We start from the raw sequence: 15963 nt of genomic DNA on the forward strand, positions 1-15963 counted from the left end.
GTTCTGCCCCAAAAGCGCTCTAAAAACATCCTAAAACCTCCATAAACGTTTTATATACACGTTGTAAGTATATATGTAATGTAGTAACAGGCACATTCATCATAACATGTATTATTTACGTATTTTACTTATTTTAAGCATACGGCGGCTAACTGTATACATTTCACAGACGCATCACGATGTTCACTATTTCCTTCAACAACAACACTACTAATCATGGCAGACTTCATGATAGACAACGACTACTTTAGGACAAATGATGATGCAGAACCTTGTATTTTTGAGCCTGAATATAATGAGGATGATCTACAAGTTTTAGAAGCTGAGTGATAAACAAATCCAGCAAGGAGCTGCTTAAAAAGGAAACTACGAACATAATAAAAAACATTCACTTACTGTACAATGTTTGCTCTCACTGGGATGCCGATTGATGGGATGTTTATATATTCCTGTTTAGATAAAGAATGAATCATAATAGTCATGCAGGTAAAAAAAAAAGTGCCACAAACGAGCGTCTTTTCGTGTCTTTCTCGCCATAAGTTGAATATCCAAGCTGACCGACTTCTCGCTTTATTGCCACAACCTTCTACTATACAAGTGAGATGATTTACAATCTTGAATTAACTTTCACCAACTCAGAGTTGATGCAGCAGTTCCCCGGCTCAATATGTTAATATAGCTGCATAAGCCAGTTAACGTTCTGTGATCACGGCGTCACTAAAAGTAGTTCCTCAGCGTTAGTGCTTATACTAACAATTTTGATAACACTTGGTTAATGTCAAGAGTGACACTTCCGCGACAATCACAGTCCGTTTGGTTATGGTTGAAGTTGATTTCAAACATGCTATATATTTATATATATATTTACATGTCACAACATGTAAATGGAGAATTTTGTTGGCGGGTTTTGGATGAGGGTGTTATGGGTGCAATAGAGTACTCCCCATGCATTGTCAGCCACCTCATACTTGCCATATTTATATACGCGTTAGAATGCATAAAAAAATAAAAAATGTTCTTGTCTTATGTAGGGATTGTGGATGATAGACAGAATTCCCCACAAAAGTGCATTTTCCCTTGAAACAGCGCCACTTTTTAATGACATTTTTGTATGCTTTTTGCTGTCATTTTTCAAACATTAGTTGTTTATGTGAAAAAAAGACTACTGGATAAGAACGAAGAGGGCAAGCAATTGTTCTGCATGAATGGAGTGTTCTTTTACAAAGTGTCTTTTTTTGTTGTTGTTGTGATTTTTCACTACTTTATAAAGAATAATAATACTATTTATGGAGAAAAGAGAGACTATAAAAACGTTGTTAAGATAAACTGTTAGCGTTTAATGGACTCCCTAGAATACAAGCAGGCGTAACAAATATATGTCATAGACATATTAAAAGGAAAATGTGACATTAGAGCGCAGGCAGGAGGCAAAAAGGGGGTGTGGTCAATGTTCCATGGCTGTCTCCTCCTTTTCTTCCTCCTCTTCATCATCACTAGCAGGTTCGTAGTCATCGTCGATGCCCGCATCTCCCTCGTCGGCCTCCATCTCTCCTCCCAGCTCGCTCAGCAGCTGCTCGACGTGCTCCAACACGGGCTGGTCGTCGCAGTGCAGCTTGCTGTGCAGCTGACAAACACACAAAACAAGGAATGGGTTTGGAAACAAGCGGGCGTTGTAAGCAGAAAGAATACAAATCCAGATTGAGTTGAGACAATTGAAAAAAGAAAAACTATTAGTGCAAAATGATATTTTTACCACAATAGGAATTCTTTGGAAATCATTTATTATGTTCTTGAACCTAAATATTAGTTGTATTTATTTAATCTAATGTAGTGCCTTTGAATTTGAGTGGTTCAGTAGTAGAAAATCCCGCAAGGAAAATAGTATTTAAAACCTAATCAAAAATGACATGAGGCAAAATGTCGACTCAACAATTGTGGGCAATACCTCCAATTTGGGGTATGAGGTAGAGGTGTTTAAAAATAGTTGACTCTTTGATGATTTGACTTGTTGATATAGTAGATAGGAATGTTCTGATCTACCAGCTCAGTGGCCTTGTGGTTAGAGTGTCTGCCCTGAGACTGGGACCCATTGCCTCCCTGCTTGGTACTCAGCCTCAAGGGTTGGAATTGGGGGTTAAAGGCCTACTGAAATGATTTTTTTTTTATTTAAACGGGGATAGCAGATCCATTCTATGTGTCATACTTGACACATAACAGCAGCTCCTTGAATTCCTTGAATCCCTTCTAAGTCGATCTGATAGCTCAGTCACAGCTCTTTTTATACCAAATATGTGTTATATGTGTTTTATGTCGCACGTTTGCACCAAGAAAAATTCCTAGTTTGTGAACCCGTTCTCAAACAATGGGAATAAAACTATTCTGATTCTGATTCTGATTTCGCAATATTGCCATATTTTTGCTGAAAGGATTTAGTAAAGAACATCGACGATAAAGTTGCAACTTTTGGTCGCTGATAAAAAAAAGCCTTGCCTGTACCGGAAGTAGCGTGACATCAACAGAGGAAGGACTCCTCAAAATTTCCCATGGTTTTCAATGCAGCTAGAGCGATTTAGACCGAGAAAGCGACGATTAACCCATTAATTTGAGCGAGGATGAAAGATTCGTGGATGAAGAACGTTAGAGTGAAGGACTAGAATGCAGTGCAAGACATATCTTTTTTCGCTCTGACCGTAACTTAGGTACAAGCTGGCTCATTGGATTCCACACTCTCTCCTTTTTCTATTGTGGATCACGGATTTGTATTTTAAACCACCTTGGATACTATATCCTCTTGAAAATGAGAGTTGAGAATGCGAAATGGACATTCACAGTGACTTTTATCTCCACGACAATACATCGGCGAAGCTCTTTAGCTACGGAGCTAACGTGGTAGCATCGGGCTCAAATGCAGATAGAAACAAAATAAATAAACCACTGACTGGAAGGATAGACAGAAGATCAACAATACTATTAAACCATGTACATGTAACTACACGGTTAATAATTCCCAGCCTGGCAAAGCTTAACAATGCTGTTGCTAACGACGCCATTAAAGCTAACTTAGCAACGGGACCTCACTGAGCTATGATAAAAACATTATCTCTCCACCTACGCCAGCCATCCCTCATCTGCTCATCAACACCCGTGCTCACCTGCGTTCCAGCAATCGACGGAAGGACGAAGGACTTCACCCGATCATCCGTGCGGTTGGCGGCTAGCGTCGGCTCGCGCGTCTTCTATCCAAGTAAGTCCTCCTGGTTGTGTTGCTACAGCCAGCCGCTAATACACCGATCCCACCTACAACTTTCTTCTTTGCAGTCTTCATTGTTCATTAAACAAATTGCAAAAGATTCACCAACACAGATGTCCAGAATACTGTGGAATTTTGAAATGAAAACATAGCTTTTTTGTATTGTATTCAATGGGGTACCAATACTTCCGTATCAATTGTTGACGTCACGCGCATACGTCATCATACATAGACGTTTTCAACCGGAAGTGTGGCGGGAAATTTAAAATTGCACTTTATAAGTTAACCCGGCCGTATTGGCATGTGTTGCAATGTTAAGATTTCATCATTGATATATAAACTATCAGACTGCATGGTCGGTAGTAGTGGGTTTCAGTAGGCCTTTAAATCACCAAACGATTCCCGAGCGCGGCGCACGCTGCTGCTCACTGCTCCCCTCACCTCCCAGGGGGTGAACATGGGGATGGGTCAACTGCAGGACAAATTTCACCCCACCCAGTGTGTGTGTGACAATCGCTGGGACTTTAAACTTTAACCTATTTTTGCCCTCTAATTCTAATCCGATTTTGAGTCACAATCTCATACTGTGGCAATAGGTTATAAAAGTCAAATATTTTATAGCAAGTAACAAAAGTAAACACAATGACACATTTTTATAAAGCTAATCTTATTAAATTTAGAATTTGCTATTATTGGTGTAAATCAGATGATGAATTAAATTGTGGTATTAAACACTGCATACAGTTAAAAATAAAAAACAATTAAATTAGTTTGTGCACAATAACTGAACAAAGGCAAAAACTAATATTGGCTCCCATTTAAATCATTTGGATTTTGCCCTCAAAGCCTTCCTGTATTCCCTGACTTTGTAAACAATAAAAAAAAAGCCAGAAAAATAATTTTATAGTTATAAAAAAACAATACAAATAAAAATATCGATCTAATCACTTTAGTATCTTTGGAATTAATGCAACTCCTGATTAGGAATATGGAAATGTAACTGTGTCTGCTTGAGTGTGCATCCATTAATGTCATATTTAGCATGTAAACACTGGGAGACAGCTGTGGTAAAGATTGCCGATCGGTTACAAATGGCAACTATCAAACCCGATCAGATCTCATGATCGAGATCGAGACATCTCTAGCAGTAGAGATGAAGTAGGGGTAGAATTGAAGCTATGCTTCTTTCCTCTCCTTATATGACATGTTGACATGTGTAAATGTATCATGTGATGTCTTTAATGTAACTTGTGAAAGTCTGAGACAAATACACCAAACCACACCATACATCACACGTCTGTTATTAGATTGCAGAATTATGTGTTGTATTCGCTTCTTTCTTTGTAGAACAAAAATGCCAGATCTGCTGTTAAACCTCGGATGTTCCTGTTCTGCCGCATCGCTGTATTAAAGAAACTGGATAAGCTCAAGAAAAAATGGTTATGATGTTGGGCAATATTTAACAAGTTTTCTCAAAATAGGTCATGTACACGACTTATATTTAAAAAACGTTTTTTTGCACATGAATGACATGACTTTTCAGTGGTATTGTAGTGTTTCCATTTTTTCTTCATGAGTAAAATTAACAAATCAATGGGTTAGCAGCGTCCTGGAACTAGTTTTTGTGTTTAATATTTTAATAATTTCTACCTTGCATGAGTACGTTTTGTTACATTAAGTATATCCATCCATTCATTTTCTACCACTTGTCCCTATATTAGTATTTAAAATAGAAGTAATAAATAATAAAGTAAAATTATATCCATGTATAGCTTTCATGTACAGAGCACATACCTTTTACATCAGTGGTACCCAACCACCAATTGGTACCGGGCCGCACAAGAAATAATTTTTTTTTTTTTAAAAAGTAAACTTTTTTAAATTTTGTATTAAATCAACATAAAAAACACAAGATACACTTATAATTAGTGCACCAACCCAAACCCTTGTGCAATCATGTTCACACATCTGAAAACAGTTTAGCTCGTTACAGAAGCTACAAAACTGACCTTCCTTTGAGCAGATTGAGTTTCTGGAGCATCACATTTGTGAGGTCAATTAAATGCTCAAAATGGCCAGAAAAAGAGAACTTTCATCTGAAACTCGAAAGTCTATTCTTGTTCTTAGAAATGAAGGCTATTCTACAAAATTGTTTGGGTGACCCCAAACTTTTGAACGGTAGTGTACGTTTGTGTTAAAATACTAGACCTAGACTATTGTAACGTGTTTACCAACCTCCGTAACCTTTGCTCCTCTCTTTAACCCAAGGGTTAAAGATTGCATTGCAGACGGTTTCGTGCCTGAAGCTTTTTTCAACATTTGGAAGTAAAGCCTTACATCTTTTAATAATTTTTTTAGACTGCAAGAAGTTGACTTACTTATGTCTTATTAATGTGTGGTGTGAATAGTGAAGTACTGTAAATGTGTGCATCAATGTACTGCATACTTGCCAACCTTGAGACCTCAGAATTCGGGAGTTGGGGGTAGCGGGGGGTGTATATATTTTTAAGTATTTCTTATCCATCCATCCATCCATCCATCCATCCATCCATCCATCCATTTTCTACCGCTTATTTCCTTCGGGGTCGCGGGGGGCGCTGGAGCCTATCTCAGCTACAATCGGGCGGAAGGCGGGGTACACCCTGGACAAGTCGCCACCTCATCGCAGGGCCAACACAGATAGACAGACAACATTCACACTCACACTCACATTCACACACTAGGGCCAATTTAGTGTTGCCAATCAACCTATCCCCAGGTGCATGTCTTTGGAGGTGGGAGGAAGCCGGAGTACCCGGAGGGAACCCACGCAGTCACGGGGAGAACATGCAAACTCCACACAGAAAGATCCCGAGGCCGGGATTGAACTCACGACTTCTCAGGACATTCGTATTGTGAGGCAGACACACTAACCCAGGGGTCACCAACGCGGTGCCCGCGGGCACCAGGTCGCCCGTAAGGACCAGATGAGTCGCCCGCGGGCCTGTTCTAAAAAAAAAAAAAAAAAAAAAAAAAAAAAAAAATGTCAATATATTATTATTATTTTTTTTATTTTTTTTAAATTAAATCTACATAGAAAAAAACACAAGATACACTTTCAATCAGTGCATCAACCCAAACAACCTCCCCCATTCACACTCATCCACACCCACTCACACAAAAGGGGTTATTTCTTTCTGCTACCAATATTCTGGTTCCCACAACATAGACAACACATCTACAAGGGACACAGTCCCTGAAGCACACATGATTGTATAGGCTGCTGGTCCACTAACATTTTCATTAATTACTATGTTTTATGTAATTATTTTTATATTGTTTTACTTTCTTTTTTATCCAAGAAAATGTTTTTTATTTATTTATCTTATTTTATTTTTTTAAAAAGGGCCTTATCTTCAATAGACCAGGTTGTCAATGAAATTAGATTTGTTTAAAGGGTTTTTTAAACCAGGCCCAGTCCAGATAATGTCCAAGTCGGACTCAGCAACACACACCTTCATTCATGTACACAGAAAAAAATTAGGGAACACAACAGATTGCATATAATTTATAAACAAAATTACATTTTCAAAATAAGCATTCATGTACAGTCCAGATTATGTCCAGGTCACTCAAATTAGGGAACACAACAACAGATATCATATGATCTATAAACATAATTATACTTTCAAAATAAGCCTTTGAGGACTTGTCATCTTTTTTTTAATGTTTTTTGGCATCATTATCGTTTTCAACCATGTAACTTTCTAAAATGAGAAAATACTGAATAAATGTTTTAAAGAAAGTAATACTTAGTGAATATCTGTTTTTGGCCTTAAAAATAAACATTTTACCGAGTACTATAATTAAATTGACTAAATCATGATTGTCAATGAACTCTCCTAAAATAACAGAAACCACATCAAGCTTCATAAACAAACCAATCCTTAAACACATTTTTTCAACTTCCACCCAAAACAAAGACACAATATGACAATACCAAAACAAATGCAGGGTGGATTCAGGCTCCTGACAACAAAATCGGCAATCATCTGACTCTGTCATATTCCATAATTTTAACATTTTCCCTGTGGGTAAGAAGTTATAAATAATTTTAATTTGAAAATAACGATTTTGCACATCGATAGTGGTTTTATAGATTAGTTTGAATATGGCATCCCATGGCAACGGGCAGTCAAAAAAGTTCTCCCATTTTCCATTTGTGTTGTATGAGGCAGCCTTCAAAGATTTCTTTATTAAATAAAAATTATATATTTTTCTATTTATTTTAGTTCCTTTTTGCCAACTAGAATTTCTTATTAGAGGTTTACAAACTAATAATTTAGTAGTTCCATAATTAATTATTTGTTTCCATCTTTTCCCAATTACTCCAGTTAGTTGATAAAATGAAAAGCTTGAGCAAGCATCACCATACATAGCTCTAAATTCATCATACTTCATAATTTTACCATTCTCATTGATGATATCATTGACAAAAATGATTCCTCTTTCAAACATATTTTTCCAAAAGAAAGGCTTTCCATCTATTACAATATTAGAGTTCATCCATATTAACTGCTGCAAAATATCGTCTCTTTTTTCTGGCACATAAAATTGAAAACACCACTATGAGTGGATTGTTTCCTTTATGAACCCCGCCATGTTTCCCAGCAGACTCTCTGGGAGGGGATCACTTGTAAAAAAGGATACAATTTCTTTTGATACAGTACATGTTTTTTGTCCAACAGGACATTTGTGTACCACTCAATGTTTAAATACATCTTTGGAACAATTGATGCTTTTAAAGACAGACACATAGCTTCAAGGTTGAGAAGTTTCAGGCCCCCATATTCATACTATTTTCTTTCTTTCTTTCTTTTAGTTTATTTCGAACATGAACACATTTACATCATAATACATCACACAATTTCATATCATTTCATTTACATCATGCCCGAAAAGGAGTAGGAAGAAGCAAAGCTTATTTAATCCTACCCCTTTCCCACTTCAAAGCATTTGCAATTATATAAAATCATTTACTGACCGTTTTATATAATAAAATAACATCTATGAATTAGTATATACAACAGTTTGTAATATGTAATTAATTAATTCAGTCATTATTAACATACTGAGATGAAGAATATTTTCAATAAGGTTGGAAGTTTTTCTCATAATTCTTCTTCTTTGTACTTTGTAAGCACTATTAATTTAAACAACCTCTTAAACTGGATCATGTCAGTACAATTTTTAACTTCTTTACTTAATCCATTCCATAATTTAATTCCACATACTGTTATGCTAAAAGTTTTAAGTGTTGTACGTGCATATAAATGTTTTAAATTATTTTTTCCTCTAAGGTTATATTTCTCCTCTTTAGTTGAGAAGAAATGTTGTACATTCTTTGGTAGCAGGTTATAGATTGCTTTGTACATCATTTTAGCTGTTTGCAATTTTACCAAATCACCAAACTTTAATATTTTTGACTTAATAAATAAAGGGTTTGTATGTTCTCTATATCCAACATTATGTATTATTCTAACTGATCTTTTTTGTAACATGGTTAACGAATGTAGCGCACATTTGTAGTTATTTCCCCATATTTCTGCACAATAAGTCAGATATGGTAACACTAGTGAGCAGTAGAGAATATGAAGTGATTTTTGGCCCAGGACGTGTTTTGTTTTATTCATTATTGAAATGTTTTCTGCTACCTTATGTTGTATGTTTTGTATATGAGATTTCCAGTTCATTTTATCATCTATTAATACTCCCAAAAATCTGGGTTCTTTTACCCTTTCGATGTCTACTCCGTCTATTTGTATTTGCGTATGATGCTCTTTCCTACTATTACCAAATAGCATTATTTTAGTTTTACTGAGATTCAAAGATAGTCTGTTTTTGTCAAACCATCTTTTTAATTTGTTCATTTCTTCTGTTATTATTTGTATTATCTTCTGTGTGTTCTCTCCTGAACAGAAAGCAGTTGTATCATCTGCAAATAAAACTAACTTTAAGTCCTTTGTAACTTTACAAATGTCGTTTATATAAAGATTAAACAATTTTGGTCCCAGTATTGATCCCTGCGGCACACCACAGGATATATCTAGCCGTGTTGACATATTTTCACCCATTTTCACATATTGCTTCCTGTTGGTTAAATAGCTTCTTACCCAGTTCAATACCAAACCTCTGATGCCATATCGTTCTAATTTTTGTATTAAAATATCATGATTAATTGTATCAAATGCTTTTGTTAAGTCCATGAATACTGCTGCCGCACATTCTTTACCATCTATTGCATTGGTAATTTCCTCTGTTATTTTAATTAATGGTATTGATGTTGAGATATTTGCTCGAAATCCATATTGGTTCTCCACGAGCGTCCCACTTTTGTTAATAAATAAATCTAATCGACTATTGAATAATTTTTCCATGATTTTGGAGAATTGTGGAAGTAATGAAACTGGTCTGTAGTTAGTAAACTGGTGTACGTCTCCATTCTTATAGATTGGTACGACTTTTGCAATTTTCATTTTGTCTGGGAATTTTCCGGTTAAAAATGATACATTGGTGATATATGTCAGAGGTTCTGAAATGTCTTCTATAACCTTTTTTATCGTTACCATATCTATTCCATGACAGTCAGTTGAAGTCTTGTATTTACAATTTTTTACAATTTTGATTATTTCTTCTTTTGTTACACTTTTAAGAAACATGGAATTGGGATTTCTGTCTATGAGCTCACTCAAGTCCTCAACTGACCCATCATCTGCATTTGGAATTCTTTGATCCAGATTTGTTCCGATATTAACAAAATAATCATTGAAACGTTCAGCTATTTGGTTCATATTGTCATTTTTTGTATGTCCATCTAGAAAGTACTGGGGGTAATCTTTCTTAGCACCATTTTTAATGATGCTATTTAGGATGCCCCATGTTGCTCTCATGTTGTTTTTGTTCTTGTTTAATAATTGACTGTAGTATTCCTTCTTACATATTTGTAGTATACCAATTAGCTTGTTTTTATATTTCTTATACTTATTTTCTGCCTCTATAGATCTTTGTGTTACCTTTATCTTTGTACTCTTTGTACAAAACCTTTCTTTTAATCTTTTCTGGTTTGCCGTTCCAGACAAAATCGAAGACCCTCCGCTCATAAATCTTAAAAAAGTTTTGTGATGAAGCTGGTAATGACAAAAACAAATAAATAAATTGAGGAATAATTAACGAGTTGGCAATAGACATTTTACCATACAAGGTTAGGGATTTCCCTTTCCATAATTGCATAATTTTGTCCAGCTTTCTTAGTCGATTATCATAATTTACTGAGCCTAGATCTTCCAGATTTTCTGGGACAACAACACCAAGTATGTTAACTGGTCCATCTGTCCACAAAACAGGCACTTTGCATTCCATTCGAAAGGACGTTCCCTTTAGATTTCCGATCCTTAAGATTTTACATTTATCATAATTAAGCTTAAGGCCAGATTGCTGTGAAAATATGTCCAAAAGATTAAGAAGGTTCCGTAAACAATGAGGAAAAATCTTATCTTTGTGAATCAGCCTTTTCTGACATGAACTTCATCAAGAACAAACACAGAACACGCCTCACTGATGTACATCTGCAAGACTCACTCAGAGTTGCAGTGTCAAGTTACACACCAGAGTACAACACACTAGTTAACAGCATGCAATGCCAGGCTTCCCACTAACTGACAAAGAAACAGATAAAATATTTGGTGTCCAGTTCAAAGTGTGACATGATTTAAAAATTTGAGAGTTTACTTTTGTATTTTACATGAGTTATTATTTGTACAAACATTGTGCAAAGTAATTCATGATTTGTTAAAAAATGTTAGTGGCTAGCTAGTTAAAATGGGATATTGTGATTTCACAAGACTGTCTTAGAAGTGATCATTTGAAAATGTTCAATTTGAAAAATGTGCACTTAGAGAAAATATAAAAATAAAGTGTTGCATATTGATATTTATCTGTTTCTATATATATTTATTGTGAGAAATCATTAAGATGATCAGTGTTTCCACAAAGATAAATATAATTAATTATTAATAATAACAGAGTTAAAGGTAAATTGAGCAAATTGGCTACTTCTGGCAATTTATTTAAGTGTGTATCAAACTGGTAGCCCTTCGCATTAATCAGTACCCAAGAAGTAGCCCTTGGTTTCAAAAAGGTTGGTGACCCCTGCACTAACCCCTCTGCCACCGTGCTGCCCCAAGTATTTCTTATATACATATATATATAAATAATCAGTTCATGAATGAGTATATCCGTTCGGCCACCATGTTCAATGGAGAAGTCTGATCTACAAAATTTGCAGGCAGCATTCCTTCCCCTTAGAGCTGTCCTGGATGAACTGAAATTATTTTTTCCAATCATTTTGGAACTTGCAAGAGTACTTCTTCTTCTTACTCGTCGTCGCCATGTCTCTTCTTTGTTCTTCTGCTTCGTCTCTGTTATGTTTTTGGACATTACGACTTGCCGTAGTTTTGAAGCAATGCATGATGGGAATCCGGATGTTGTGTGTCAGTGTATTAACGTGCCGGCTGGAATAAACACACGCCGAGAAATAGCTCCGTGCCTGCCTACTTTATGGGTTATAGATAAACCTATGGATAACGGAGACAGATACTGTATAATAGTCTCCTTTTCAGGTGAGAGACGACGCTAAAGGCAGTGCCTTTAAGACACGCCCCCAATATTGTTGGTGAAAATCGAGAGAAATTCGAGAGAATAGTTGCCCTGGGAGATTTTCGGGAGGGGCACTGAAATTTGGGAGTCTCCCGGGAAAATCGGGAGGGTTGGCAAGTATCATGTACTGTTATTAATTTTCTGCTGTTTCTTTTGTGTACATTTGCATGTTATTTGAAAATGTTTACTTCTATAATTGATGATTGTGATCTTGTGTTTAACTTTTATGTTTCACTTATTTATTTATTTTTTTGCCGTGAAGAACTTTCAAGGAGGACATGGACTGGGACAAGGCATTTAAAGGACAACAGACCAAAAATAAATGACACAAAACATGTACATATCAGTTTGGATGATTATTTAAAAACAAAGTATTTTTATAACCCATATAAATTAATAAACCCATGTGCTGAAACTGCAGTTGCTGTTATTCACTTCCTCTGCCGTCATTGAAGAATACTTATATGATAATGATAATATGCTATCCCAATTGATATCCCATTCAATATTTAATATTACTGGCTATAATGCAACCAAAATAGGATTGTGTGGTGTTGCTGTAAGGATAGACCGTGAGGACTCTCTCTGGGACATCAGCTGGATTGTCTGCCTGTGTGTTTCTAATGGTACATGTCCCCACTACAATGCCTGTGTGTTTCTAATGGTACATGTCCCCACTACAATGCCTGTGTGTTTCTAAAGGTACATGTCCCCACTACAACGACCATTCACAAGCATACAAATAATCCACCATTAACTAATAATTAGGAATAACAGCTTTAAAATGCTTGTCAACACATGACACATTGTCATGACAAACATCTCTCATGATCGGGACTCTCAACTGCAGGGAATTCAGACGCCGGGGTGCCAGTAGCTCTTAGCCGCGCTTCCCCCAAGGTAAAGGACCAAGAGAACACAAAAAAACGATTCAACATTCTTCTCTTAAATTCGCCATTATTCAACTTTGCGTGACTGAGTGAGCAGCAGATACGTGACGTAAATGTAAGGGCAGGGACAACTGACTTAACTGTCCCTAAAGCTGTATTAGATATATAAAAAGACGCGGCCATTATTTTGATTTTTCTTTTTTTTTAACTGGATTATTATTGGCCTGTGGATTACTGGATTGCGGTTGATGAAACGTGGTAGTGGCAGTTGTGAGGCGTGTTCACTTTAAACTACACTAACTCTTACTAAGGTGGGTGACTTTGAGGGACGAGGAAGAAAAAATGTTGTTACAAAATTTTGTGTGGTGCTGCATCCTTATTTGTGATTATTCCAAGCTGATTATCATCTACTTGTGTCTTTTATAATGCATAGCAGTGGCACTTGAAGTGAATGTGACAGCGTGTCATAATCCCGAGGGCCAATATCCATAGCCGTATAACTACTTCAGAATCTAAACAGTATACATACCTACTAGGGTTGTACGGTATACCGGTATTAACACGGTATTAACATAGTACCGCGATACTAATTAATCATATTCGGTACTATACCGGCCTCCCCCGCCGCCCTCCCCCGCTCCATCACGTCTTTTCATTGCTGGTTTACAAGCAGACGAGCATGTTCGACAGCGCACACTCACAGAGTACTTACAAGCAGACACAGTGTGTAGACAGAAAGGGGAGAACGGACGCATTTTGGCTTAAAAACTAACAATAAAGGTGAAGTTATAACACTGAAACGCCCTCAGGAAGCGGTGCTTTAAGACATGACTAGCTAGCTAGCGGATAAAGTCCAGCCACAGTCTGCAGTGTTTCAGTTACTTCTAAATCGCTAATTCTCGCCTCCATGACGACAAATAAAGTATGTTTCTTACAAGTATCATCCTTGCAAGACGAAGAATAGCTAAACATGCTTCACTACACACTGTAGCTCACCGGCACCAAAACTCATTTGCAACTTCATGCATCGTAGTATGAAATAGAAAAGCAGCAAATTGAAAAACCACAACATTATCACCATTTTTGCATGCTAATTGAAACATTGATTGTCAAAATATTTGATTATTTTCTGTTTACTAAAGGATTAATCAACCAATAATCACACCTAATTACCTTTTTAAAATATCTTGCAGCATTCTACATACAATGATGGTCCTGTATCATCAAACTGTCTTCGAGCATCACCAGATCCATTTGACAAAGAAATCCTTCTTTTGAAATTAAGAAGAGTAAACATAGTTGATGATGTCCTTAATGTCTTCATGGATCCAAAAGTACTGAATGTACGCCATTGGTGGATCTACACCTAACATCCACTGTAATGATTCAAAGTACAGGAGCGTATCTAGTCGATACTACTATGATTAATTCAATATTTTTTGGCATCACATCTTCTTTCGTTTAAAAAATATATATATTATGTTTATAAACTCAGGAAATTATCCCTGGACACATGAGGACTTTGAATATGACAAATGTATGATCCTGTAACGACTTAGTATCGGATGCATCCATCCATCCATCCATTTTCTACCGCTTATTCCCTTTTGGGGACGCGGGGGGCGCTGGAGCCTATCTCAGCTACAATCGGGTGGAAGGCAGGGTACACCCTGGACAAGTCGCCACCTCATCGCAGGGCCAACACAGATAGACAGACAACCCAAATTTGTGGTATCATCCAAAACTAATGTAAAGCATCCAAACAACAGAAGAATAAGTGATTATTACATTTTAACAGAAGTGTAGATAGAACATGTTAAAAGAGAAAGTAAGCAGATATTAACATTAAATGAACAAGTAGATTAATAATTCATTTTCTACCACTTGTCCTTAAAATAATAGAATGGAAAATGACACAATATGTTACTGCATATGTCAGCAGACTAAATTACGAGCCTTTGTTTGCTTATTTACTAATAAAAGACAAGATGTTTAGTATGTTCACTATTTTATTTAAGGACAAACTTGCAATAAGAAACGTATGTTTAATGTACCGTAAGATTTTTTGTTCAAATAAAGCCAATAATGCCATTTTTTATGGTCCCCTTTTATTTAGAAAAGTATCGAAGAGTATCGAAATCATTTTGGTACCGGTACCAAAATATTGGTATCGGGACCACACTAATCCCTACCATTGAGTACCGATATCAATTTCAAGGTAGCCTACCAGTAATTAAAAAATACTGCAATAAGCCACCATGCAGCCAAAGCAAGCTGCAAGAGATGGCAGCATTTTAATAAAGGTGAGGAAAACTATTGAATTCAAGAAAGACCACGGTGGTGTTTATGTGGCTCTCCCCTCCCCACCCTCTCTGGTCATCGCCAACAAGAGTCTTCAATAACGACAACAAAGATGTTAAATGTTCATTCATCTATTACTAGATAACTCTTGGTATCTAAACCTCATAAGTTCAGTCATAGTTGTGCTACCATGCTTGAATGTGACCTCGAGCTGTGACAACCCATCTTGCACGTTCTTGCAACATAAGCACGCCGGTGCCAGATCATGTTCTGTGTCGGTGAGTTGCCATCCCTGTCACACTGGGCCACTAAAGTTAACATTTGGACATTAAGATGTCAGCAAAGCGCCACTTGGAGCTGAGGGAAGTGTGCGGCCCGGGCGTTTTAAGTCTCTAAGTGTCGGTTAAGACGGCTGAATTATCCAAGAGCAGCTTGCGTGCTGTCAGAGAGGCCGTCACGGCTCGCAAATACTGGTAAACTTTTCTTTTTCTTTTTATTGGCAAACCAGCTAGTTTGGTGGAACAGTCAGCAACACTGAGGTACAAAAAGAACATGAATCTTCCTATTAATGCTGCTGCATGTTGCTTGCAATTGCGCACATATGGCTATGCGACACACACATTGCTATCTCAGTGAAAACAAAAAAAAATGTCCTACGCAGCCCGCAGATTTTTCTCTGCAAAATACTCCGCTTGAGTGTAATTACTGAACTCAAAGGGAGAGTTGGGTGATAAAACTGCTTGCCTGCCACTGAGGACGAGAAGCATAGCGCTGTAATTCTCAGCGTGCACATGCAGAGTAAGCAAAGCCCATGCAGAGATTTACAAC

The 15963-nt window shown here is 36.8% G+C and overlaps 1 protein-coding gene across 1 annotated transcript in view; it reads right to left on the minus strand.

Annotated features, from left to right (window-relative positions):
- Nucleotides 1-1313: 1313 nt before the first annotated feature.
- Nucleotides 1314-15963, minus strand: part of si:dkey-12j5.1 (uncharacterized) — a 142265-nt gene continuing 127615 nt past the window's right edge. The window contains exon 11 of the mRNA XM_062062950.1: nucleotides 1314-1624. Coding sequence (XP_061918934.1) covers nucleotides 1445-1624 — 180 coding nt within the window. The 3' untranslated portion in view covers nucleotides 1314-1444. The remainder of the gene's footprint in view (nucleotides 1625-15963) is intronic.

Source organism: Entelurus aequoreus, linkage group LG11, assembly GCF_033978785.1.
Source record: "Entelurus aequoreus isolate RoL-2023_Sb linkage group LG11, RoL_Eaeq_v1.1, whole genome shotgun sequence".
Classification (NCBI taxonomy): Eukaryota; Metazoa; Chordata; class Actinopteri; order Syngnathiformes; family Syngnathidae; genus Entelurus; species Entelurus aequoreus.